General features: G+C 36.3%; 1 protein-coding gene across 2 annotated transcripts in view; it reads left to right on the top strand.

Annotated features, from left to right (window-relative positions):
• The window catches only part of NUP153 (nucleoporin 153), a 79,610-nt gene that overhangs the window by 21,188 nt on the left and 34,043 nt on the right, over nt 1-24,379 (top strand). Inside the window, exons 3-11 of one of the 2 annotated variants that reach the window (XM_079935690.1) lie at nt 8,672-8,920; nt 9,070-9,209; nt 9,291-9,419; nt 15,550-15,666; nt 15,754-15,798; nt 15,909-15,965; nt 18,472-18,618; nt 21,466-21,518; nt 21,782-21,908. In XM_079935690.1, coding sequence (XP_079791816.1) covers nt 8,672-8,920; nt 9,070-9,209; nt 9,291-9,419; nt 15,550-15,666; nt 15,754-15,798; nt 15,909-15,965; nt 18,472-18,618; nt 21,466-21,518; nt 21,782-21,908 — 1,064 coding nt within the window. Of the gene's footprint in view, nt 1-8,671; nt 8,921-9,069; nt 9,210-9,290; nt 9,420-10,369; nt 11,076-15,549; nt 15,667-15,753; nt 15,799-15,908; nt 15,966-18,471; nt 18,619-21,465; nt 21,519-21,781; nt 21,909-24,379 lie in introns of those variants that run through there. The other variant, XM_079935691.1, reaches the window with a different exon arrangement.

Genomic DNA, 24,379 nt, shown 5'->3' with positions numbered 1-24,379 from the left:
ACAGTCAATTTTAGAACATTTTAATCACCATCCTTCCCTCCCCATCACCGCAAAATCCTATACCCATTAGTAGTCCCTCCCCATCCCTACCCCTCCAGCCCTAGGCAACCACCAATCTGTATACTGGACATTTCATATAAATGGAATCATAAAATATGTGGTCTTTTGTAACTGGCTTATTTCACTTAGCATAATGTCTTCAAGGTTCATCCATGTCATAGCATGTATCAGAACTTCCTTTTTATTGCCAGGTAATAGCTCATGGAATGGAGAAACTACATTTTATTTATCCATTCATCCGTTGATGGACATTTGTATTGTTTCTACTTTTGGGGTATTATGAACAGTGCCAGTTTGAGTATTACTATGCACATTTTTGTGTGGATATGTTTTCTCTTGGGTATATACCTAGGAGGAGAATTGCTGGGTCATCTGGTAATTTTACATTTTGAGGAAAAACTGTTTTTCTAAAGTGGCTACACCATCTTACCTTCCCACCAGCGGTGTATGAAGAATGCAATTTCTTTACAACCTCACAAATACTAATTTTCCTTTTTTAAAAAAACATAAATTATACCTATTTTGGTAGACGTGAAGTGGTAGCTCGTGTTGATTTGCATCTCCCTGATGACTAATAATGAGCTTATTGAGCTTATTTCATGCTTATTGGCCATTTATACATCTTTGGAGAAATGGCTATGCAGATCCCCCTTTTCCATTTTTAACTGGGTTATTTGTCTTTTTATAGTTGAATTGAAAGAGGTCTTCACATATTCTGGATATAAGCCCTTACCTGTATATGATTTGCAAGTATTTTCTCCTATTCTGGCTTCTTGATGGTGTCCTTTGAAGCACAAAATTTTAAATTTTGATGAAGTCCACTTTATCCCTCAAGTATATGTTTCTTTCGGTTTATATATTTTTTCTTTCACTACATGTTTTGACTTATAATTATAAAAATGTTTTTGAACTCTGAAATCTTGTCTTGCCTAAATAATTGATGTGGATATGTGCCTATTAATTTTGGTATACTTAGTAACTTATTTTCCTGCCTGATTTGCTTATAAGGGAAAACTAGTGAGGGTGAAATGGGCTGAAAGAGTGATTCTTACTTGGGAGAAATGGCAAATCTAAGTTTTCTTAGTGATATTCAGTTTGGCTTAGTCTTCAAATCCTTGCTTATTTTTATTAGAGTAACTTAGGGAGTTTTAATATCTGTACTGTTCAAGATTTCTTTCTAATATATTACCAGCAACCATCTTGAGGTTTTATTTGGTAGATCTCTAAGGTGACTGCTTCTATATTGTTCTCTTTTCTGGACATCAAATGGGACCACAGCTTCTTTCTTTCTTTTGACTGGAGACTTTTAGTGTGCAGCAGCATATATCTACAGTGACTGAAACCTTCTTTTGCATCCTAATGAGTATGCTTGTGGGGATTAACTAACTTGAAGAATTTAATTCAGCTGTGAGATTAATGGCGTTTCTCATTTTACATCTGTAAAGTTCTTTTCCGTTTGTATTTTCATTGAAATTATGGAATTAATTCAGTGGTCTGCCAAGGTTAATTCCAACTTGGATTTTATTCATTATATTATTAGGTTTGTAAGGTAGCTTTTCTGTTATGTGTATATTACACACCTTTGTGAATAACGTCTAAATTTAAATTATTGTGGAAATTTTCAAACTACAAAAGTAAGGAGGATAGTACAATGAACCTCCATGTACCTGTAACCCAGCTTCAAAGACAACGAGCTTATGGCTGACTTTGTTTTCTTTATTCCCACATCTATTTACCTACCTTCTCCGTCTAACTCCCCTGATTATTTAGAAGCAAATTGTGAACAGCTTTCTGATATTAACTTCAAAAACTTGATGGCATTTTCCCTCTGTCTTGTCTAAGAGCTGACTCCTGCTCCTGTCTTAAAATCTGTAAGTTCCAGGCAGTTCTCGTCTCACAATCTGCCTCCACCTTTCTCAAAGTATTTATTCAATAGTTGTAGTCACATGTGTGACTACAGTACTGTTGATAACTCCCCAGTATGGTGAATATAGATCTTACTAGATGTAGCAAATCAGTTTATGTTTACTCTGTGAAACATTACTCTTAAATTTGACAATGCATTCTCAAAACAACTTAGAGGGCTTCCCTGGTGGCACAGTGGTTCAGAGTCCGCCTGCTGATGCAGGGGACACAGGTTTGTGCCCTGATCTGGGAAGATCCCACATGCCGCGGAGCGGCTAGGCCCGTGAGCCATGGCCGCTGAGCCTGCACGTCCGGAGCCTGTGCTCAGCAACGGGAGAGGCCACAACAGTGAGAGGCCCGCGTACCACAAAAAATAACTTAGATATACTTGCTTTTAAAGTAGTGTAAAATTATCAAAAGCTTAAAATAATTTAGATATAACAGTCCTGAGTGTTGTTTACTAAATAGTAATTTCACCACTGTAACTTTTGTATTAATAGTAACTGGAGCTGGAGCGTATAGGACATTCTTCAAATAGCACAGTGCAGTATGACAGTTATAGAATCTGTGGCCCCTTTCAGATCTGTTGTCTGCAACTGTCTGCTTATATGTACCTCCTTGTACTGACTGTCTTAATGATGGTGAGCCATTAGGTGTCTAGATTTCTTCTGCTAGGGTAATGAAATGGATCAGTGAGAAGAACCTCAAATAATGTACCCGTTAGATTTTTATTGATTCAGTAAGAGTTCAGGCCTCTGAGAGCCCCACAATGGCATATTTAGTATGCTAGTCAGCAGTAGATTGAAGTTGTAGACTGCATTGGCTGATTGATACTATGTGATCATAGGTGTACTCTTAGAAACTGGGCATTTACGGCTGATGTGAATCTGTAGATGATGTGGCCTTATTTAGTCTTATTATCCCCAAATGCATCCTTTATTGGGCCTGATTTGGAGGTTAAGGAAGCTCTGTAAATATAAAAAACTGGCATTGCTATTAGCAGCATACCTTCCAGTAGAAGTATATCATACTAGATTTCTTTTTTCTCTATAGCTTCTGTATATACTAGATTTAGTAAATGTCTGCCAATATCTAGAAAGTTGTCCTATCACTTTTATCCTATAGGATGAACTGCTGTAGGCATGAGAGAATGGGTAAGTAAAAAGCACTTTTAGGATATAACATACTACAAAGTTAGAATACTTAATACTCTAAGAAACATTTCAGCCTGTATATGTATGAATCCTGACTGCAGAGAAATTGAAATATGATAATCTTTAGATGCCAATAGGTTTAAATGCCGATACCAGTAGATTTCGAAGCTCCAGCCAGTTTCTGTCTTAACTTGAGCAAGCTTGATAAGAAATTATTACATATACATTAAATTCTAATTCCCCATTCCCCCTCCCCCCTGCCCCTGGCAAACACCACTGTAGTTTCTCTATGACTTTGACTACGTACCTTATATGAGTAGAATCATACAGTATTTAATCTTTTGTGACTGACTTATTTCACTTAGCAGAATGTCTTCAAAGTTCATTCACATTATTGTAGCATATATCAGAATTTATTTCCTTTTTAAGGCTGAAGAACATTCACTGTATGTATTTACCACATTTATTTATTCATTCATCTGTTGATGGATGCTTAACGTTACTTCCACCTTTGGCTCTTGTGAATAATGCTGTTAGAAACATGGTTGTACACATCTCTTTGAGACTCTGCTTTCAGTTCTTTTGGATATATACCCAGAAGTGGAATTGCTGGGTCATATGGTAATTCTATTTTTAATTTTTTGAGGAACCACCATACTGTTTTCCACAGTGGCCACACCCATTTTACATTTCCTCTCAACAGTGCACAAGGTTTCTAGCTTCTCCACATGCATGCCAACATTACTTTCTTTTTTTCTGATAGTAGCTGTCCTAATGAGTGTGAAGTGGTATCTCACTGTGGTTTTCATTTGCATTTTTCTGATGACTAGTGGTGCTGAGCATCTTTTCATATGCTTTTGGTTGTTTGTATATCATCTTTGGAGAAATGTCTGTTCAAGTCCTTTGCCCAGTTTTTAATCAGGTTATTTGATTTGTTATTGTTGTTGAGTTATAGGAGTCTTTTATGTGTTCTAGATATTAACCCCTTATCATATATATGATTTGCAAACATTTTCTACCATTCTGTAAGTTGCCTTTTTATTCTTGATTGTGTCTTAGTGCACAAAAGTTAAGTTTTATATAGTCCCACATGTCTTTTTTCTTTTGTTGCCTGTCATATCTAAGAAATCACTGCCAAGACTAATGTCTTGAAGCTTTTCTCTGTTTTTTTTCCTATAAGTTTTACAGTTTGGGGTCTTACGTTAGGTCTTTAAAACAGGTTGGGTTTATTTTTGTATATAGTGTAAGATAAGGGTCCAGTTTCCTTCTTTTGCCTGTGCGTATCCAGTTTTCCCAAGATTATTTGTGGAAGAGACTGCCCTTTCCCCATTCATTGATTGGTCTTGGCACTGTGTCAAGGATCATTTGACCATGTATGCAAGGGTTTATTTCTGGGTTCTCTATTCTTTTCCATTGGTCTACCTGTCTGTCTTTATGCCAGCAGCATACTTTTGATTACTGTTTGGAAATAAGTTTTTGAAATCAGGAAGTGTGAGATCTCCAATGTTGTTCTTTTTCAAGATTATTTTGGTTATAAGTGGTCCCTTGAGATTCCATAAGAACTTTAGGATGAATTTTTCTATTTTGTCAAAAAAGTCATTGGTTTTTTTAAAGGAATTGCATTGAATCTGCAAATCACTTTGGGTAGTATTGACATTTTAACAACATTAGGTCTTCCAACCTAAGAACATGGGGTGTCTTCCCATTTATTACATCTTCTTAAATTTCTTTCAGCAATGTTTTGTAGTTTTCATCATGCAAGTCTTTCACTTCCTTCCTTAGTTAATTCCTAAGTGTTTTATTCTTTTTGAAGCTATTAATAATGCAATCATTTTCTTTATTTACTTTTTAGATTGTTCATTGTTAGTGTATAGAAACAAAACTGATTTTTGTATGTTGATTTTTTTTTTTTTTTTTTTTTTGCGGTACGCGGGCCTCACTGTTATGGCCTCGCCCGTCGCGGAGCACAGGCTCCGGATGCGCAGGCTCAGCGGCCATGGCTCACGAGCCTAGCTGCTCCGCGGCATGTGGGATCTTCCCGGACCAGGGCACGAACCCGTGTCCCCTGCATTGGCAGGCGGACTCCCAACTACTGCGCCACCAGGGAAGCCCTGTATGTTGATTTTGTATTCTGCTACTTTGCCGAATTTGTTTATTCTAACACTTTTTTTGGTGGAATATTCAGGGATTTCTGCGTATAAGATATATCATTTGAAAACATAATTTTACTTCTTCCCTTCCAATTTGGATGAATTTAGTTTCTTTTTCTTGCCTTATTACTCTAGCTAGAGTTTCCAATCCTGTGTTAAATAGAAGTGGGGAATGCAGGCATTCTTATCTTATTCCTGGTCTTGGAGGAAAATCAGTCTTTCACCATTAGGTATGATGTTAGCTGTTAGTTTTTCATATATATGGCAAATCTATTGTTCTTTATTTATACTTGGAATATGGAAACCACTGCTTAATATGTCAGTCATCCACAGGCCAGAAATCATGTGTCATGGTGAAACAATAGAAGCATTTTTTAAAATGTGATTTTTCAAGTGACTTTTGACTAAATTATTTTGTAGAATATGGATGGAGATTCTGGGTTCTGTTGTCTTCCTCTGAGAAGTATTGATTCTTGTTTCAGCAAGCACTTGTTACTGAATGATCATTTTGAACTCTTATATAGTTTTATGTTTTATTAATGTCCATCTGTGGAAAATCTAAGGTGTGTGTTAAGTCCCCTAAGGTGGAGGGATTTAGCCTCCAAACTCTGTCTCCTCTGTGGCTTTTTCAAACTCTGTCTCCTCTGTGGCTTTTTAGGTGGGTTTACAGCAGGTCTTGTTCTAGGACATGGCCCTTGGTCTCAAGGGAAAGCTCTTCTGGTATCTCAGCTGAATGCCAGGGTTATTTAAGGAAGTGTTTATGGGGCCTCTAAATTCTGGCAGTCTTGGAACTTCACTGTCCTCAGCACTGCTTTTTCCCCCTAGCACTGATCAACCTTCTAGTAGCTGTTTTCTCAATTTCATAGCAGCTGCTATTTGGTAAGCCTTAGGTGGTCTTGCTCTGTGTGTGTATAGCCCGTCCACGCTCTGGACACTCCTGTGTAGACTTCTGGAGGCCCCTTCCTGCGTAGTTTTCTACTGTTCAATACCCTTAATTCTGATTTCTGCCTACTGTATTTTGCTTTGACTCCAACTCTCTCTGCGAGGTCTGGAAATGTTCCTAGACAGCTGGGTAGTGATAGGGCTCACTGTGAGTTTTTCTTGTCCGTTTTCTGTTGTCTGAAAGTTACTACCTCATGTATATTGTCCACTTTTATAGTTACTTACAGTAAGAAGGGCTAGTCTAGGGCCTCACTTATTCCAGCCTAACTGGAAGAGAGTCTTTTGGAAACTTCACAAATGATTCTAAAGTTCTTAAAAATACACCAGAAAATGAATAGAGAAATCCTGAAAAAGAGTAAGGGAAATGTGATGTAAGTCAGAGTAACTTTTACAGGTATTAAATGTGTTATAAAGCTATAGGATTTAAAACATTATGGTACTGGTATAGATATATATCGTTGGGGAAGGCCTCCTAGAATTTACTATGTGGTAGTGGTGGCTTCTCGATCAGTGAGGAAAAGATGGCTTACTTAAGAAGATTATTTTAGAATATAAACAGACTAACCATTTGGAAAACAATGAAGCTAAATCATTCCCTGACTACTTCATCATAACTGATTCCATATGGAATCAAGATTAAACATTATATTGAAATAAAAGCAATACTACCAAAAAGAAGAGAGTAAAATTTTTTATTTCTTAGTCTTGGAATGGTAGAAGTCTCTGTAAAAATACATATTATTTTCTGTATTACAAAGGACACCATCAAAAAAATAATGGTTTCAACCAACAGTGAAAAAAATTAGTTGTGATATTTCAGATCATGTCACACTAATCTTACTGATCAAAAACTAGATTGGACTAATTTTATTAGCAAGATAAACTATATCAATGAGCAGTTAACAGAAGAAATATAAATGACTAATGAACAGGGAAGGGTGTTCAATATGTCATTTAAATAAATGCAGATAGTAATGATGCCACTGGACACAGCAGATTGACAGAAATCAGAAAAGGTTATTATTATCCAGTGTTGGAGAGCATGGGGGAAATATACATTGTCATTTACTATTTATGCAGTATAGCTTAACAGAAAACCTTTGGATCCACAGTATCTCTCATAAGCAAAAGTGAGCATGTACTCTGATCCAGTATGACAGGGCAGTTCCACAAATTATTGTTTATCCATTGATTCTGAGGATACCTTGCAGTACTTAGGCTGCTTTATGGGCCCAATTTCAGACTTACAGTCAGATTTTTTGTGGGTCACGTAGGCATATTTCTTAAATAATTTCTCCTCATGTTTCTCTTACATATTTAAAGAACCATGGATTTATCCAAAAAGAATACAAAGTCTGCAAATATAAGTGCTTGTATGTTTGATAGAATATTGAGAAAACAATTACATAAATAATGATGCTAAATCAGTCTGATAAAATAGAATGTGGTCTTCACATGGAATGTGCTCTGTATGTGGAGACAAAATTATATGATAAATGAAAAAAACAAGTCACAGAACATAATGCATAAGCATGATTATGTGATTAGGGAAAATGTGTATGCATACAGAATGTCTGAGAGGATATACAAATTTTTTTGAGATATAATTGATTTACAGTATTATATGTTTCAGATGTACAACATAGTGATTCACAGTTTTTAAAGGTTATTCTCCCTTTATCGTTATTGTAAAATATCGCTTGTGTTCCCTGTGCTGTACAATAAATATGTCCTTGTAGCTTATACATTTACATGTAGTAGTTTGTATCTCTCACTATCCCTACCCCTGTCTGGTGCCCACCCACTTCTCTCTCTCCACTGGTAACTACTAGTTTGTTCTCTGTATTTGTGAGTCTGTTTCTTTTTTGTAATATTCATTAGTTCTGTTTTTTAGATTCCTCATGTAAGTGATATCATACACTGTTTGCCATTTGCTGACTTATTTCACTAAGCATAATACTTTCTAATACTCTCCACGTCCGTCCATGTTGATGCAAAATGGCAAAATTTCATTCTTTTTTTATTGACTGAATAGTATTCCATTAGAGGATATACAAATTTAATAGGGGTTGTTTCTGGAGGGATGGACTTACCTTTTTGTTTTATGACTTTCTTATATAGCTTCTTTGCTTTTATTTTTCCATGAGCAGATTTTATTGTCTTTTTTCTTTCTTATTGAGCACGTTTTATAATACCAATTCAAGGGAAATCAAGAAGCTTGTACTTTTAGAAGTGTATTTGATAATGAAGTATATTTTGACACTAGGTTAGGTAAATTTCAGTTAGTTGAAACTTTGGCTAAAGAATATTTTAAATTGGGCTTATGGGAGGCTTCAGTGTTTTGAATTGAAGCTATATTTATTATACAGTATATTTTCTTGAAACAAACACTGTTTTGTTTTGACAGTATATTGCTTTTTCTAAGTTGAGTATTCATAATATTAATGCTTTTCTTTTAAGAACCCTCAACAACTAGTACTGCTTCAAATTATCCAGATGTATTAACAAGGCCTTCCCTTCATCGGAGCCATCTGAATTTCTCCATGTTGGAATCTCCTGCGTTACACTGTCAGCCCTCCACATCTTCGGCATTCCCAATTGGCAGTTCTGGATTTTCCCTCGTAAAGGAAATTAAAGATTCTACCTCTCAGCATGATGATGATAACATCTCAACCACCAGTGGTTTTTCTTCAAGAGCTTCTGATAAAGGTATTCTTGGCATTTGGTAGTATATAATTTTGGTAGTAAAAATAAATTTCATGGGATAATTTTTTCTAACTTGGTTGTCATTTTCAATTTATAAAAATATAGGCCTTGTAATTAGTGGCATTACTATGCATTGCATATTCTTGTTTCAGATATAGCTGTTTCAAAGAACACTTCAGTGCCACCTCTGTGGTCCCCAGAGGCTGAACGTTCTCATTCACTCTCACAGCACACTGCCACCAGCTCAAAAAAACCAGCATTCAACTTGTCTGTCTTTGGAACACTTTCTCCTGTGAGTACTAATTTGATGTGATTTAACCATGTTAGTTTTGAGTGTTTATTGCTTATAATTTATCATTATGTTTTTGTGCAGTCACTTGGGAATTCTTCAGTTCTTAAAACAAGTCAGCTTGGAGATTCTCCTTTTTACCCTGGAAAAACGACATATGGTGGGGCAGCAGCTGCTGTAAGACAGTCTAAACTACAAAACACACCCTATCAGGTTGGTTTGAATAGGAAGAGGATTCGTAACCATTTTTTTTTTTAATAATCAATAAGTAACTTGGCACTCAAATAGAGTTTTGGTTTAGTTATTCTTTGGTGAAATGATAGAACTCTGGATTACATTCTTTTCATTTAGGGGCTATATTAATATTATTTGAGACCTAAGGGAACATTTTATACATTATTTGTGATTTATTCATTCATTCACTCATTCATTCATTCATTTATTTATTTATGGCTGTGTTGGGTTTTTGTTACTGCACACGGGCTTTCTCTAGTTGCGGTATGTGGGCTTCTCTTGTTGCGGAACATGGGTTCTAGGTGCATGGGCTTCAGTAGTTGCAGCACGTGGGCTCAGTAATTGTGGCATGTGGGCCCTAGAGTGCGTGGGTTTCTGTAGTTGTGGAATGCAGGCTTAGTAGTTGTGGCTTTCGGGCTCTAGAGTGCAGGCTCAGTAGTTGTGGTGCATGGGCTTAGGTGCTCTGTGGCATGTGGGATCTTCCCCAGCCAGGGATCGAACCTGTGTCTGCCGCATTGGCAGGTGGATTCTTTTTTTTAAATTTATGTATTTTTTGGCTGCGTTTGGTCTTTGTTGCTGAGCGCGGGCTTTTTCTAGTTGCGGCAAGTGGGGGCTACTCTTCGTTGCAGTGCGCGGGCTTCCCACTGCAGTGGCTTCTCTTGTTGCAGAGCATGGGCTCTAGGCACGCGGGCTCAGTAGTTGTGACTCGCAGGCTCTAGAGTGCAGGCTCTGTAGTTGTGGCGCACAGGCTTAGATGCTCCATGGCATGTGGGATCTTCCCAGACCAGGGCTCAAACCTGTGTTGCCTGCATTATTAGCAGGCAGATCCTTAACCACTGCACCACCAGGGAAGTCCGTGTGTGTGTGTTTTAGGAAGTATGATGATTAATTCCTTTTTTAAAAAATTGAGGTATAATTTACATGTAGTAAAATTTACCCTTTCCACAGTATTTGAATTTTAACTAAACACATACAGTTGAGTAACCACTTCTGCAATCAAAATACTGAATAAACATTTCCATCACCCCAGAATATTACGTTGTGTATCTCTGTAGTCAGCCCTTCTTCCTACTCCTTTTTTTTTTTTTCTTTTCTATGCCTCACTCCCTTCGGCTCTTTCCGTGGCCCTTCGGGAGAGCCGTCTGCCTCTCTCGTCGTGACGCCGCCTCCACCTCCCAGTTCCCCCTCCCATCTCGCCCTTCCTTCCGCCTCAGCATCTTGGCACGTCCGGGCCGGAGCCGCCATTTTGTGTGAATTTCTGACTGCGGCGGGGGCGGGGAAGCCGGGGCAGCAAGGGCGGGCGGGGAGACAGACAGTCGGCCTGTCTCTGCGGCCCGTTTCCTTTTCCTAAATTCCTTTTTTTTTTTTTTTAAATCAGCCTCGCTCGCTCTCCTCTTTTCCCTTCCCCCCTCGCTTGCTCCATTGCGCGCGGCCCGCTCTACTTACACCGAACCACCCACCAGTGTCCGTGTCCCCCGGGTCTCCCACCCCCGGGCCCGCAGCGGTGTGTGTGTGGGGGTGCTCTCGTCCCGATGAGGGCCCCGCGCCTGTGAGCGAGTGACCCCAGGGGCGGGCTGCGGAGAAAGCAGGCGGTGAGCGGCCCGCTGAGGCCTAGGCCGCGCAGCCTACGCGGAGGTCGGTGCACCCTTCTTCCTACTTCTACCTCTTGGCACCCACTGATCTGTTTTCTTTCCCTGTAGTTTTGTTTTTTCCCAGGATGTCATAAACTTAATCACATACTGTGTAGTTTTCTGAATGTGGCTTATTCAGCTTAGCATAATGTATTTAAGATCAGCCTCTGTATTTGCATATATCAATAGTTAGTTCCTTTTTATTGCTGAGTTATTGTTTATCTGCTCACCAGTGAAAGGATGCTTGGGTTGTTTCTAATTTTTGTCCATTGTGAATAAAACTGCTATAAACATTAATTTTCATTTCTCTTGGGTAAGTACCTAGAAGTTGGACTGCTGAGTCAGATGGTAAATATACATTAATTTTATAATAAACCATGAAAGTGTTTTCCAAAGTGGCTGCTACCACTTTGCATTCTCACCAGTGTTACAAGTGTGTTCTGGTCAGCACTTGTTATCATCAGTGTTTTGTTTATTTCAGGCATTCTAGTAGGCATGTAGTGATAACTCCAACTCACTGTGGTTTTGCATTTCCCTATGATTAATGATGTTGGGCATCTTTTCATGTGCTTATTTACCATCAATATATCTTAGGTGAAGTACCTAATTCAAATCTTACTGCCCATTAAAAAAAAAATCTAAAAACATTTTTCACTGAGTTATAATTAATATAGAATATTAGTTTTAGATGTGCAACATAGTGATTTGATATTTTTATACATTATGAAACAACTGCATTAAGACCAGTTACCATCCATCACCATACAAAGTTGTTAAAATATTACTGACTATATTCCCTGTGTGTACATTACATCCCTGTGACTTACTTATTTTATAGCTGAAGTGTACACCTACGAATCCCCTTCACCTATTTCGTCTGTCCCTTTTGCCCATTTTTTAAAAAAAATTTTTCTTATTAATGAGTTTTGAGAGTTCATTATTCAGGATGTAAGTCCTGTATTAGATATACGTTTTGCAAATATTTTCTCCCATTCTCTGGCTTGTCTGAACAATATCTTGTCAAGAGAAGTTTTTACTTTTGATGACATTCAGCATATTTTTTCTTCTTTTTATGGTTCATGCTTTTGGTATCATATCTAAGAAATTTTTGCCTAACCCAAGGTCACAGAGACTTTCTTCTGTTTTCTTTTAGAAGCTTTATAGTTTTAGGTTTTAATTTAGATCTGTGATTCATTTTGAGGTAAAATGTTTGTGTGTGGTATGAGGTGTGGATCAAGATTCATTTTTTTTAACATACTGGTTTTCATTTTTTCTAGTCCTGTTTGTTGATAAGACTATTTTCTCCATTGAATTGCCTTTGCACCTTTTATGAAAATCAATTGACCATATATGTGGCTCTATTTCTGGACTTTCTGTTCTTTTCCGTTGATGTGTGTTTGTGTCCGCGTACATGTATATATATATACACCTATCTTTTGTCAATACTGTCCTTTTGTCTTGATTACTATATCTTTATATTAAGTCTTGAAATCAAGTAATCTGAGTCTTCCAAACCCCCCTGTCCCCGCCCAAGATTGTTTTGGCTTTCCTAGTTCCTTTACTTTTTCATAATTTTAGAATTACCTTATCAGTTTCCACAAATCTGCTGGGATTCTGATTGTGATTGCATTGAATCTAAAGATCAATTTGGGGAGAATATGCATCTTAACAAAATGGAGTCTTCCAGTCAGTGAACACAGTATGTCTCTCCATTATATAGGTCTTTTTATTTCTTTCATCAGTGTTTTGTAGTATTCATCACGCAGACCTTGCACATATTTTGTTGGATGTATACCTAAGTATTTTATGTTATTTGGTATTAGTCAACAATAAATAGCCCAAATAGTCTATTCAGTAAATTGAATTCATAGTTAAAGTACTTTCCACCAAAGAAAACTTCAAGCCCAGATAGCTTCCCTGGCAAATTCTACCAAACATTTAAGAAAAAAATAATACCAATTTTATACAAACTTTTCCATACAATAGGAAGGCATACTTCCCAACACATTTATGAGGCCAACATTACCCTGATATTAAACAGGACAAAGACATTACAAGAACTCTACAAACCAGTATTTCTCTTGAATTACCTGCACAAGGCACCCAGTATATATAAAAAGGATACTACATTATGATCAAGTGGGGTTTATCCTGGGAATGCAAGGTTGGCTCAACATTTGAAAATTAATGTGATCTACCATGGAAACAAACTAAAGAATAAAAACTGAATGAACATCTCCACAGATACATAAAACACATTTGACAAAATCGAACATCCATTCATGATAAAAATTTTCAGTGACCTAGGAATAGATGGGAACCTACTCAACCTGATAAATTTTGTCTACGGAAAATCTTCGGGAGCATCATACTCATGGTGAAAGGTTAGTATTTTCTTCCTAAGATCAGGAAGAGAACAAGGATGTCTGCTGTCACCGCTACTGATCAGTGTTGTGCTGCAAGACCCACAGCAAGAATACAGAAATACAAGGCACCCTGATTAGAAAGGAAGAAGTAAAAATGACTCCCATTCATAGACAACGTGCTTATCTACATAGAAAACCTTTAAGAAACGCCAAAAAAAAGTTGTCAGAACTTACAAATGAGTTTAGCGAGGTCACAGAGTAAAGGTCAACATACAAAATCAGCTGTATTTACATACATATATTAACAGAACAATTGGAAATTGATTAATTTTTTAAAAACATCAATTTAAGGTAAATTGCATCATTCTGTGCTTTGTCCCAAGAGTTACTTGATCATAAAAGTCCAGTTTCATGTGTATGTTGTCATGGTGCTTACATTACAGGTTTTGACCTTTTAAAGATGGAGGTGTAATAATACTTTAAGCCTGTAGGCTTTTGGTAGACTTTTGGAGAGGGAGATCCATTTGAAGATGACAATCCATGATATAGAAGTGACACAAAACAAGTATATATGAAGATTGTGTCTTGTCCTTAGGAGTAGTTTCTTTCCTAAGTAGAGGATGCTTCTATATGTAATTGACAGTAATTTTGAGTCTTATTTCTGAGTGTGTTGTTCATGAAGGGCAATATTTTGTTACTTAAAGTGTTAACTGGATGTTGGAGTTTTTTCTAGAGCTTAAACTGGATCATATTACTCTTTTTCACAAAATTTTTACAGTTCAAATAGTTCAGCGTATATTAGAAGATAAAATGAAGCATGCCTGTGATTCATGGAATAGTCCAAGTCAGAGTATATTTCTGCTACTTCCTCCTCTGTTTCTTGTATCAAATCCTATACTTTTTAATGCTGAGTCTTGACATACCCTTAGAATCCTTGTCAACATGAGCTTCCAACTGTTCATCATTGATATTTGGGGTTAAATCTATTTCCTATTCCTTTCCTAGGGTGTTAGAGCTGGGAGGTATATTAAAGATTCTCTAATTCAGTTCCATTTTATTGATTTGTGAATTGAGGCCCTGAGAGGCCAGTGACCAGCAGAATCCAATGACAGACTGTCATGTTTTCCCCGAGGATTTTAATGTTACCTCATGTTTGCCAAAGCCTCTGGCCTGAACAGCAGTCCTAAACAGTGCACCAAGTTCTTAATAAAACTAACGTAGAATATTGCAGCTACTCTGAAAATAAAATGAATATTGGTATCAGAGAAACTTATTTAAAGTAGTTATTTTGATTCACGTTTTCAGATATTATGAGCTATTTATAGAAACTGAGTTATATTTTGATTGTGAGCATATATTTTTTTTATATTAAGCATTTCCAGACTACATTTGTGGTAGTCACTTGGATGTTTTGTGGTAGTCACTTGGCTATTGGAATGTTATAATGGGTTCATGACAAAAGGAAGTGTTTCTATTAGAATTTGTAAACATTGCTTGTGTGTTAAAGGGTACATGTTTATTCTTTATAAGGATTTTTCCTTAACTCCAATTTTAAGAACGTTTTAAAAGTTATTTATTAAGAAATAGCCCGAGTATTTAAAATTTTTCTTATATTAAAATTTGAGAAACAAGTCAGTTTAAAATTTTTAATTTCCATTTCAATAAAAGTTTACAGTCTTGTTTAGCTATCTTGGATGTTACTATAGTTAGAAGTTATTTAATACCAAAAATAATTAATACTAATGCAGTTCTCATTAGTGTTTTTTGATTTAAATATCAGGGATAAATTGATCCAGGTGATACTATAACTTTTTACCAGTTGTCTCATTTTTCACATTTAACATAGCTGACTGGTCTTTAGAGTAGCATGTGCTATTTTATCATTTTTATCTGATTGTAAAAGTAATTTCTCAGAGAATTGAATTTTCAATAAAGGCATAAAGAAAAAACGTTGAACATGAGCTTAATGATACCACCCAGAGATAAGTTGCTGTTAACAGTTAATCCTATTTCACTTCTCACTTTCATTCTATTTTGTAAATATTTTCATTGCCTGAAATACGTGCTTTAGAGTTTACGGTTCCAACAAATAACTCACGGTTTACATTATAGGCACCAGTCAGAAGACAGATGAAAGCTAAGCAACTGAACGCACAATCCTATGGTGTGACTAGTTCAACAGCTCGGAGGATATTGCAGTCTTTAGAGAAGATGTCAAGCCCTCTAGTGGTAAATTTTTTAAATCACAAATTCAGGAATGTAACAGAATTTGAGTTTAGTGAAAAAATCTTAATTTTGTTATTTCAACATTAACAGGATGCAAAAAGAATTCCATCTGTTTTTTCTTCTCCTCTGAATTCCGTAAGTTGACTTTTAAATCTTTTTAGGAGATAATATTTTTATATATTGGTGATGAGAGTCATATTTTTTCAAAGTTTCCCATCTATTCTAATAGTGTTTTATTTTTTCAGCCTCTTGATAGGAGTGGGATAGATACCACCACAAATTTTCAGGCCAGAAGGGAAAAGGTAAGACTTCTTTAGCATTTATTTAAGGTATTGGCAGTTTTGTTGTATTTATTTATTTATTTTGCGTTATGTGGGCCTCTCACTGTTGTGGCCTCTCCCGTTGCGGAGCGCTCCGGACGCGCAGGCTCAGCGGCCATGGCTCTTTGATTTAAATATCAGGGATAAATTGATCCAGGTGATACTATAACTTTGGCCTAGCTGCTCCGCGGCACGTGGGATCTTCCCGGACCGGGGCACGAACCCGTGTCCCCTGCATCGGCAGGCGGACTCTCAACCACTGCGCCACCAGGGAGGCCCTGTATTTATTTTTAAGTTGGGAAATATACAAATTGACTTTAATTGGTAGTCATTAGGGAACATGTTTGAAAAAATAGATTTTTTTACTTGGACATTGTAGCCTCTTGTGAGGGCCTTACCACATGCTGTGTATGTAGTAGATGCTCAGTGAATATTTCTTGGTTATTTGGCATTTCCATCTTCAGTATCCTGGCAGTCTTTTTTTTTTTTTAACATTTTAAAAAATTTTGGGGGGGGTATAGGTGATTTACAATGTTTCATTAGTTTCAGGTGTATAGCAAAGTGAATCAGTTATACATATGTCCACTCATTTTTTAGATTCTTTTCCCACATAGGCCATTACAGAGTATAGAGTAGAGTTCCCTGTGCTATACAGTAGGTTCTTATTAGTTATCTATTTTATATATTCCTGTCAGCCTTTATGAGTGACTCTTACCTTTTGATAAATGAAAGTAAGAGTGAACAGAGTTTGACGTTTTTATTAATTAGAAGTTCAGTGAACTAAAGCCCTCATTGAACATAGTTATCTTTGTAAATTTTCCTCATAAACAAACATTATGTCAAATTTGTTATGTGTGATGGGATTTCTAGTTGGCATATCTTCCATCAGTCAGCCAATGTACTGTTCCAAGATAGCAGAGCTAATAAAAAATAAAATATAGATTATACATTGATAACCGTTTTTAGTGTATTCTATTTGGTTAAAATTAGCTTTGGAGATTACTGTGGGGAAAAAAAAGCTTGATAGAGTTAAAGAGATATATTTTTTGTCAGTTATATTTGTGGCTAGTTAAATATCCTTCAGGGGAAGCAGATTCCCAGATCATTACTTGTGAAAGCAGTTATTATGATACCAAGTTCCCCCAGCAGTAATTGATTAAAATTATCATAAATCTCTGAATTAATTGTGGTAACTATATTCAAGATATTGGTAAATTATAATTACTGTTACTGAAATTCTGAAAGCTTAATTGAGTTTTTTCTTGGGATAGCATTGCTTCTCAGTTTTCCGTAGTAACCAGACATTTGTAATAAGGCAAGAGAGAATTCATTATTGGCTGCTGTGATGGGATTAATTTAAGCCATTAACTGCTTTTCTCAGACTCACTTATATCAGATTGCTTAAAAAGACGTAAAATTAAAAAATTGTGCCATAAGAGAAGTTCTCATCAATAAAAATTTTATTAATGGTTGAGTATAGTATCAGTAAAATTTTGGTAATGGGTGCTACGAAGTATAAAGACCAGAATACAGTATTGTAGTTCAGGTTTTATGGTTGTAATCAGAACAGTCTACAAAACAGACTTGTTCATTGAATTATAGGATCAGCACATTTGTGATGAGGATTTAAGGAAGAGCTAGTAACTATACAGAGGCTTTGCCCTGGAAACCAGTGTTGTTCACAGCTGCTGCTGGGTGAAAGGACTGTATTCATAGTATTAGTCTTTGGACAGAGTAGAAGCTCTTGGCTTTATAGTCGTCTTACGCCAACAGGATTTTTACTGTGTTTCAGTGTACCAAAAGAATGTTGACAAAACACTTGTGTACTTAGATAATGAAGTCAGTTCATCTTAAGATTTGGAATTCTTCACAATGCTTTACTAATTAGACTTAAATTGTACGAGTTTTGATTTGGTTTTTAAATAACAATGGAAGAAAATTTACTTGGAGAGAGATTTGCTCATTTTTTAGCAATTAAGATATTTTCATAGCTAGTTAAAAAATACAGCTGAAGAGAATGTAGATAGTAATTTGGGGAAAATGTGGCAAAATCAGTTTTATGTTTGAATAATATGTATGTTTATCAGTTTTATGTATGAATCAGTTCATATGTTTGAAATTCATCTTGTAAAAGCTTAGATTATTCAAAATGTTCTGCAATAGTTTCCATTTTGTGTGTGTCACATGTGTGTGAAAAGGCATTAAGTCTAGAATAAAATAGTCTGTGAAACTTTTGAAATTATATGTGTATATGTAGGTATATGTCTAAATAAATAAGTACATACATAAATAATATAAATACCCCCGCACACCCTTGGTTCTTTACTTTCAGTTTTTCTTCCTAGTATTTGTTTGCACCCACTGGGTATTTCTCTAGGAAGTACTCATAGTCTCTGGGTTACATTAGCTGTTGTCAGATAATTTTTAGATATGCATTGCTGATATATGAAAATAAAAGTTTGTCTTTTGATTTCTGCCTGTCTGTAAGGTGGACTCTCAACACCCCCCTGTTCAGAGACTCATGACCCCAAAGCCAGTTTCCATAGCAGCAAATCGAACTGTTTATTTTAAACCATCTCTGACCCCATCTGGTGAATTAAGGAAGACTAATCAAAGAATAGATAAAAAGCACAGTGTGAGTATGTGTTTATTTTCACTAGTCTTTGAATATCGATTAAAATGAATAAGGATAAGTAATGTAAAGTACCAGTAACTTACTACTGCAGTCTAGCAACTAGATAATGCATAAAGTTTGTGAATTAGTGATGATTACGAATTGGTATGGCTTTAAATGGTTGGCACCTTGGTCAAATCCTAAATTAGTGTTTACTGGTAAACACTAGTATATATTCATTGTTTAGATTAAATAATTTTGCCACACTAGCTTTATTTGTGTGTTTTGTTAATGTTATTGAACTATTTGAAAATAAATTTTAGACACCATGACTGTTCACCCCAAACTACTTTGGTATAGATCTCGTATGTTGTCATGTCTAAGCAAATTACTGTCAGTTCCTTCCTAATATTATCTAATATGTAGTTCATATTCATATGTTATTTATAGCTGTTGGGGTTTTTTCGGTTTTGTTTTGTTTTTTTTGCCATACCATGCATCTTGTGGGATCTTAGTTCCCCAACCAGAGATTGAACCCGGGGCCCAGGCAGTGAAAGCGCAGAGTCCTAACCACTGGACTGCAAGGGAATTAATTCCCTATGGCTACTTTTGAGCCAGAATCCAAACAGGTTTCACATATTACTTTTGGTTTTGTCTTTCTAGACCTCAAATCTTCATGCTTACCACATTGTTTTTGTTTTTAAATAACTTCCTTATTGAGGTATAATTCACATACCTTGCCGTTCACCTATTTATTTAAAGTTTACAGTTCAGTGGTGTTAGTACATTCACAGCTGTTCATCTACCACTACAGGCAATTTTAGAACATTTTCATCACCATCCCCTCCCCCTCACCCAAATCTCACATCCGTTAGTAGTCACTTTCCACCTCTACCCCTCAAGCCCTAGGCAACCACTAATCTGTCACTATAGGTTTGCTTATCTGGACATTTCATATAAATGAAATCTTAAAATAAGTGGTCCTTGGTGTTTGGCTTATTTCACTTATGTTTTTGAGGTTCACATCATATATTAGAACTTCAGTCCTTTTTATGGCTGAATGATACTTCATTGTTTGGATATACCATGTTTATCCATTCATCAGTTGAGGGACATTTGGGTTGTTTTCACTTTTTAACTGTAATGAATAAATACTGCTGTGAACTTTTGTGTGCAAGTTTTTTTGTGGACATAGGTATTCGTTTCTCTTGGGTCTTACAGCTTGGAGTAGAATTGTTAGGCACATTGGTATTTGAAAAGGCCAGGTCAGTTGTCTTATATGATGTGTCTCGTATCCTGGGTTTGTCTGTTTTCCTGTGTCATTTAACTAAAGTGTATTTTTTTGTATTTACATAACATCTTCCTATTTGTGCCTTTGTTTATGTTTGATTTCATTCAATCTTCATAACTCAATTTCTTTAAAATTTTCAAACTAAAGTTGAAAGAATAGTACAGTATTTACCCATTTCCTTTAACTTGACCCACCAATCTTTAACATTTTGTTATATTTGCTTTATCAAACTTTAAAAAAATGATTTGAGCATAATTTTGGACTTGCAAGAAAAATCTTAAGAGCTCCACATTTTACTACATTTCCTTCATGTTTTTCTGTGTTTTCTACAAACACATAACTGCAGAACAATTACTCAAACCAGAAAGAAACTTGACGTCGGTACAGTATTATTATTTACAGATTTTATTTAGATGCCAGTTGTCCCAAAAGAAAGAAAATGCAAGATCATGTCTTGTACTTAGTTGTCATATCTCTTTATCTCATTTAGTCTAGAACAGGTTTTTAGGGTTTTTTTATTTGTTTTTTGGTATTTCATAACATTGATGGTTTTGAAGAGTAAAGTAAGCTGCGTGTTCGACGTCTCCTCATGATTAGACTCCAGTGTGGTACTTTTGGTAGTAATACCACAGAATAGAGTCTGAACTCTTCTCAGTGTGTCGTATTAGGAGGCACGCTCTACCAGCTTGTCCCACTCCTGACACTGTGATAACTAGGTAAGGTAGCGTCAGTGGGATTTCTTCACTGTGAAGTTACTATTTTACCTTTCGTAATTAATAAGATAACTTTGAGAGGATAAGTATCTTTTTCACCCACCAGTGTTAGCACTATTGATGATGTTTGCCTGAATCTATTATTTGTAGATGCCAAATGGTGGTTTTCTAATTACACTATTTCTTCTACCTTTATGAAGTTGGTTTTCTACTGTAGGAAGTTTTCTTTTCTCTTTTTTGTGTGTATTTCTCTATTTAAGTCAGCGTGAATTCTTCATAAGATTATAATCTTTTATTAGCATTATTTATTTTGATGCTCATATTGTCCCATATTTGGCCTTTGAACTGGCTCCTGTGTGTCCTTTTAATATTTCCCCATCATTTTTCAAGCACTTAGTTTCTTTTTGATACTATAAAACAACCCAGGCTCATCTTGTGAGTTTTCAGCCCCAGCCCTGTAATCAGCCATTTCTCCAAGGAACCCTGATTCCTTCAGATGGAGGAACTCTTAAGTTGCAGAGAATCATTTCAAAAGGAATATCCTTGTAAATTTGATTGCACATTTAATAGGCCATAATGAGAGATAAGTAAAAGTATTTTTGTGGTTGGTAAATGTATTAAATTTGTACACTGCTGTTTTGTTGAAAGGACAATTGTGCTTAGTGACAGTTTATTTGTATAATCACACTGTAGCTCTTGGTCATCTTTCAGGAGACAGGGTATATAGGTTGCAGATTTTAGGATTCACTAACTAAAAAATCATCAAATTCCTGATTCCAGATATTAAAATTCACAGATAGAAGGGTGGTGTTAAGAAAATTAAATAAGCAAGCGTGTAAATACATTGTGTTTATTCTTTCCTAGACTGGATATGAAAAAAATATGACACCAGGACAAAGTAGAGAACAGCGAGAAAGGTAATGTCATCTTTATAGTGAAGCTTCTTTATACTTATTTGTAAGGTCTGTATTTGATTTGTATCTGCCTTTTTGAAGATTAAGAAGGTTAAAAAAATAGAAACCACACACACACACAAATCTGTCAGCTTTTAAAATGACATTCAGCTGAACATTTATTTTCTCAGTTGTTAGCAGTTCTAATTTTTTGGTGTTCAATTAGTTAACAAGTTATGGACCAGAGTAATACATCATTGGTTTTAATTTTCTTTTCCTTTGCCTAGCGGCTTTTCTTACCCAGATTTCAGTGTGTCTGCAGCCAATGGTTTGTCTTCTGGAGTAGGTGCTGCAGGTGGGAAGATGAGGCGAGAGAGGACGCGCTTTGTGGCATCTGAACCTCAAGAGGAGGAGGTAGGGTTGTACTCTTTTTTTTTTTTTTAACATCTTTAGGGTTGTACTCTTAATGTGTTCTGAAGCATCGTAATACCTGAAGTTTATTATTAAAAGCTTTGGTGTGGTGGTGAGGGGGAGACCTGGAGGTCCCCTGGAGGGGTGCGGTTTGGGGAGACCCAACACAAGAATAATCTGCCATTGAAACAGTTCCTTAAAAGCGTGTGTGTGTATGTTAAGCTGTCAGGCTTTTTTTTTTTTTAAGTAATTTTTGGCTGCGTTGGGTCTTCGTTGCTGCGCGGGCTTTCTCTAGTTGCGGTGAGCAAGGGCTACTCTTCATTGCAGTGCACTGGCTTCTCATTGTGGTGGCTTCTCTTGTTGTGGAGCGTGGACTCTAGGCGTGCGGGCTTCGGTAGTTGTGGCATGCGGGCTCAGTAGTTGTGGCTTGCGGGCTCTAGAGTGCAGGCTCAGTAGTTGTGGTGCACGGGCTTAGTTGCTCCATGGCATGTGGGGTCTTGGTTTCCCCGACCAGGGATCAAACTGGCATCCCCTGCATTGCAAGATGGATTCTTAACCACTGGACCACCAGGGAAGTCCGGAGAAATGTTTCCACCTGTGTAACCCAAACCCCTTTCAAGCTGTCAAACATTTCCATCACTCCAGAAAGTTCACTCATACACCTTCCCTGTCAGTGCCCATTGCCTCCTGCCCCAAGGACAGTCACTATTCTCATTTGTTCCATCATATATATATATGGTTTTGCTGGTTCTAGAACTTCATATTGATAGTTAGTCAGTATGTATTCTTGTGTTCCTGACTATTGTGAATAAAGCTGCTGTGAACATCCTTGAACCTTTTTGTAGACATAAGTTTTTTCTCTTAAGGTAAATACTTAGAAGTGGAGTTATGAGGTTATATGATATGTATTTAACTTTTTAAGTAACTGACAAACTGTTTTCCCCAAAGTGATTGTAACATTTTACACTTCCACCAGCAGTGTGGGGCTTTTCTTAATCAACTACTCTTTATCAGTAGTTGACTGTCATCCTTTAAATTTTAGCCATTCTGCTTTGTCTATGATGGTGTCTCGTAATTTTAATTTGCCTTTCCCTCTTGCTTAATAATGTGTTCTTCTTTATGTGTTTATTGGCCATAATATCTTCCTTTGTGAAGTGTCAGACCTTTTGCTCTTTTAAAAATTGGATTGTCTTACTATCAGGTTGTAGGAACTCTGTAAATTCTAGACCCACGTACTTTGTCAGATACGTGTCTTACAAATATTTTCTCCCAGTTTGACTTGCCTAATCCTTTTCTTAACAGTATTCTTTGATAAGCAGATGTTCTAACTTTATGAAGTCTGAACTTACCCATTTTTTCCCATTATTTTTACTGTTTTTTGTGTCCTAAGAAACCTATCCCCAGGCTGCCAAAAAAGTCTCCTATGTTTTCTTCTAGGAGATTTATAGTACTGCTTTTATGTTTTTCCTAGTTTCCTTTTTGATTCCTTATATGATCTGTGGATTATTAAGAAGTGGATTTAGTCGTGATTTTAATGTTTTGAAATGTATTGAGACTTGTTTTGTAGCCCAGCACATGGTCTGCTTGATGAGTCTTGACAAATGTATATTCTGCGGTTTGTTGGGTATAGTATTCTCTAGATATCAGTTAGATAGGATGACTGATAGTATTTCTAAGATCTTTGTTCTTGCTGAATTTTGGAGGGAGTGGGGTGGGGAGATGTCTGTTTACTGTATTGTTGAGATATGAGTTAAAATTGTCAACTTTTATTTGGTGAATTTATCTTTTTCCCATTTATAATATCAATTTTTGCTTACTTATTTTGAGGCCCTCATTGGTGCATACACCTTATATCTATTGTGGCTTCTCAGTGATTTGCCCCTTTTAATATTACTAAATGTCCTTTAAAAAAATCTTTGGAAATATTCTTTGTTTTGAAACCTGCTTTAGCCGGTGTTTAATATAGTCAGCCACTTGTTACTGGAATTAGCCTTCTTATGCTTACTAATTACAAGTTATATTTTTTTCCATCCATTTACTTTCAATCTGTGCCTTTTCGTTTAACGTAAGTCTCTTATAGACAGCATATAATTGAGTCTTGTCCTTTTTATCTATTTTCTGCCTTTTAATTGGAATGTTTACTTATATTATTGGTATGGTTGGATTAAGGTCTACCTTTTTTAAAATTTTCTATTTTTCCCACTTGTTTTTTGTTTCTCTCTTGTACCTTTTGAAAACTGTCTTCTTTTAGGTTAAGTGATTAAGAGGAAAAATGGATGTTTACCTCACATATTCTGCACTTCTTCCAGAAATCTGAATTTCCATTTGGTATCATTTCCCTTCACCCTGAAGAACCTATAGAGCAGGTTTTATGGTGACAGATTCTTAGTTTTGTTTTCTCCAAGTGCCTTTATTACACACCTGTAGTTTACAGAGATTTGGTTTGCCAGAGATTTAGACAGTTTATATGCAGA

The sequence above is a fragment of the Stenella coeruleoalba genome, assembly GCF_951394435.1.
Source record: "Stenella coeruleoalba genome assembly, chromosome: 10".
NCBI classification, from domain to species: domain Eukaryota; kingdom Metazoa; phylum Chordata; class Mammalia; order Artiodactyla; family Delphinidae; genus Stenella; species Stenella coeruleoalba.
The sequence above is the reverse complement of the archived record's forward strand: the minus strand, read 5'-3'. Positions and strand labels throughout refer to the sequence as shown.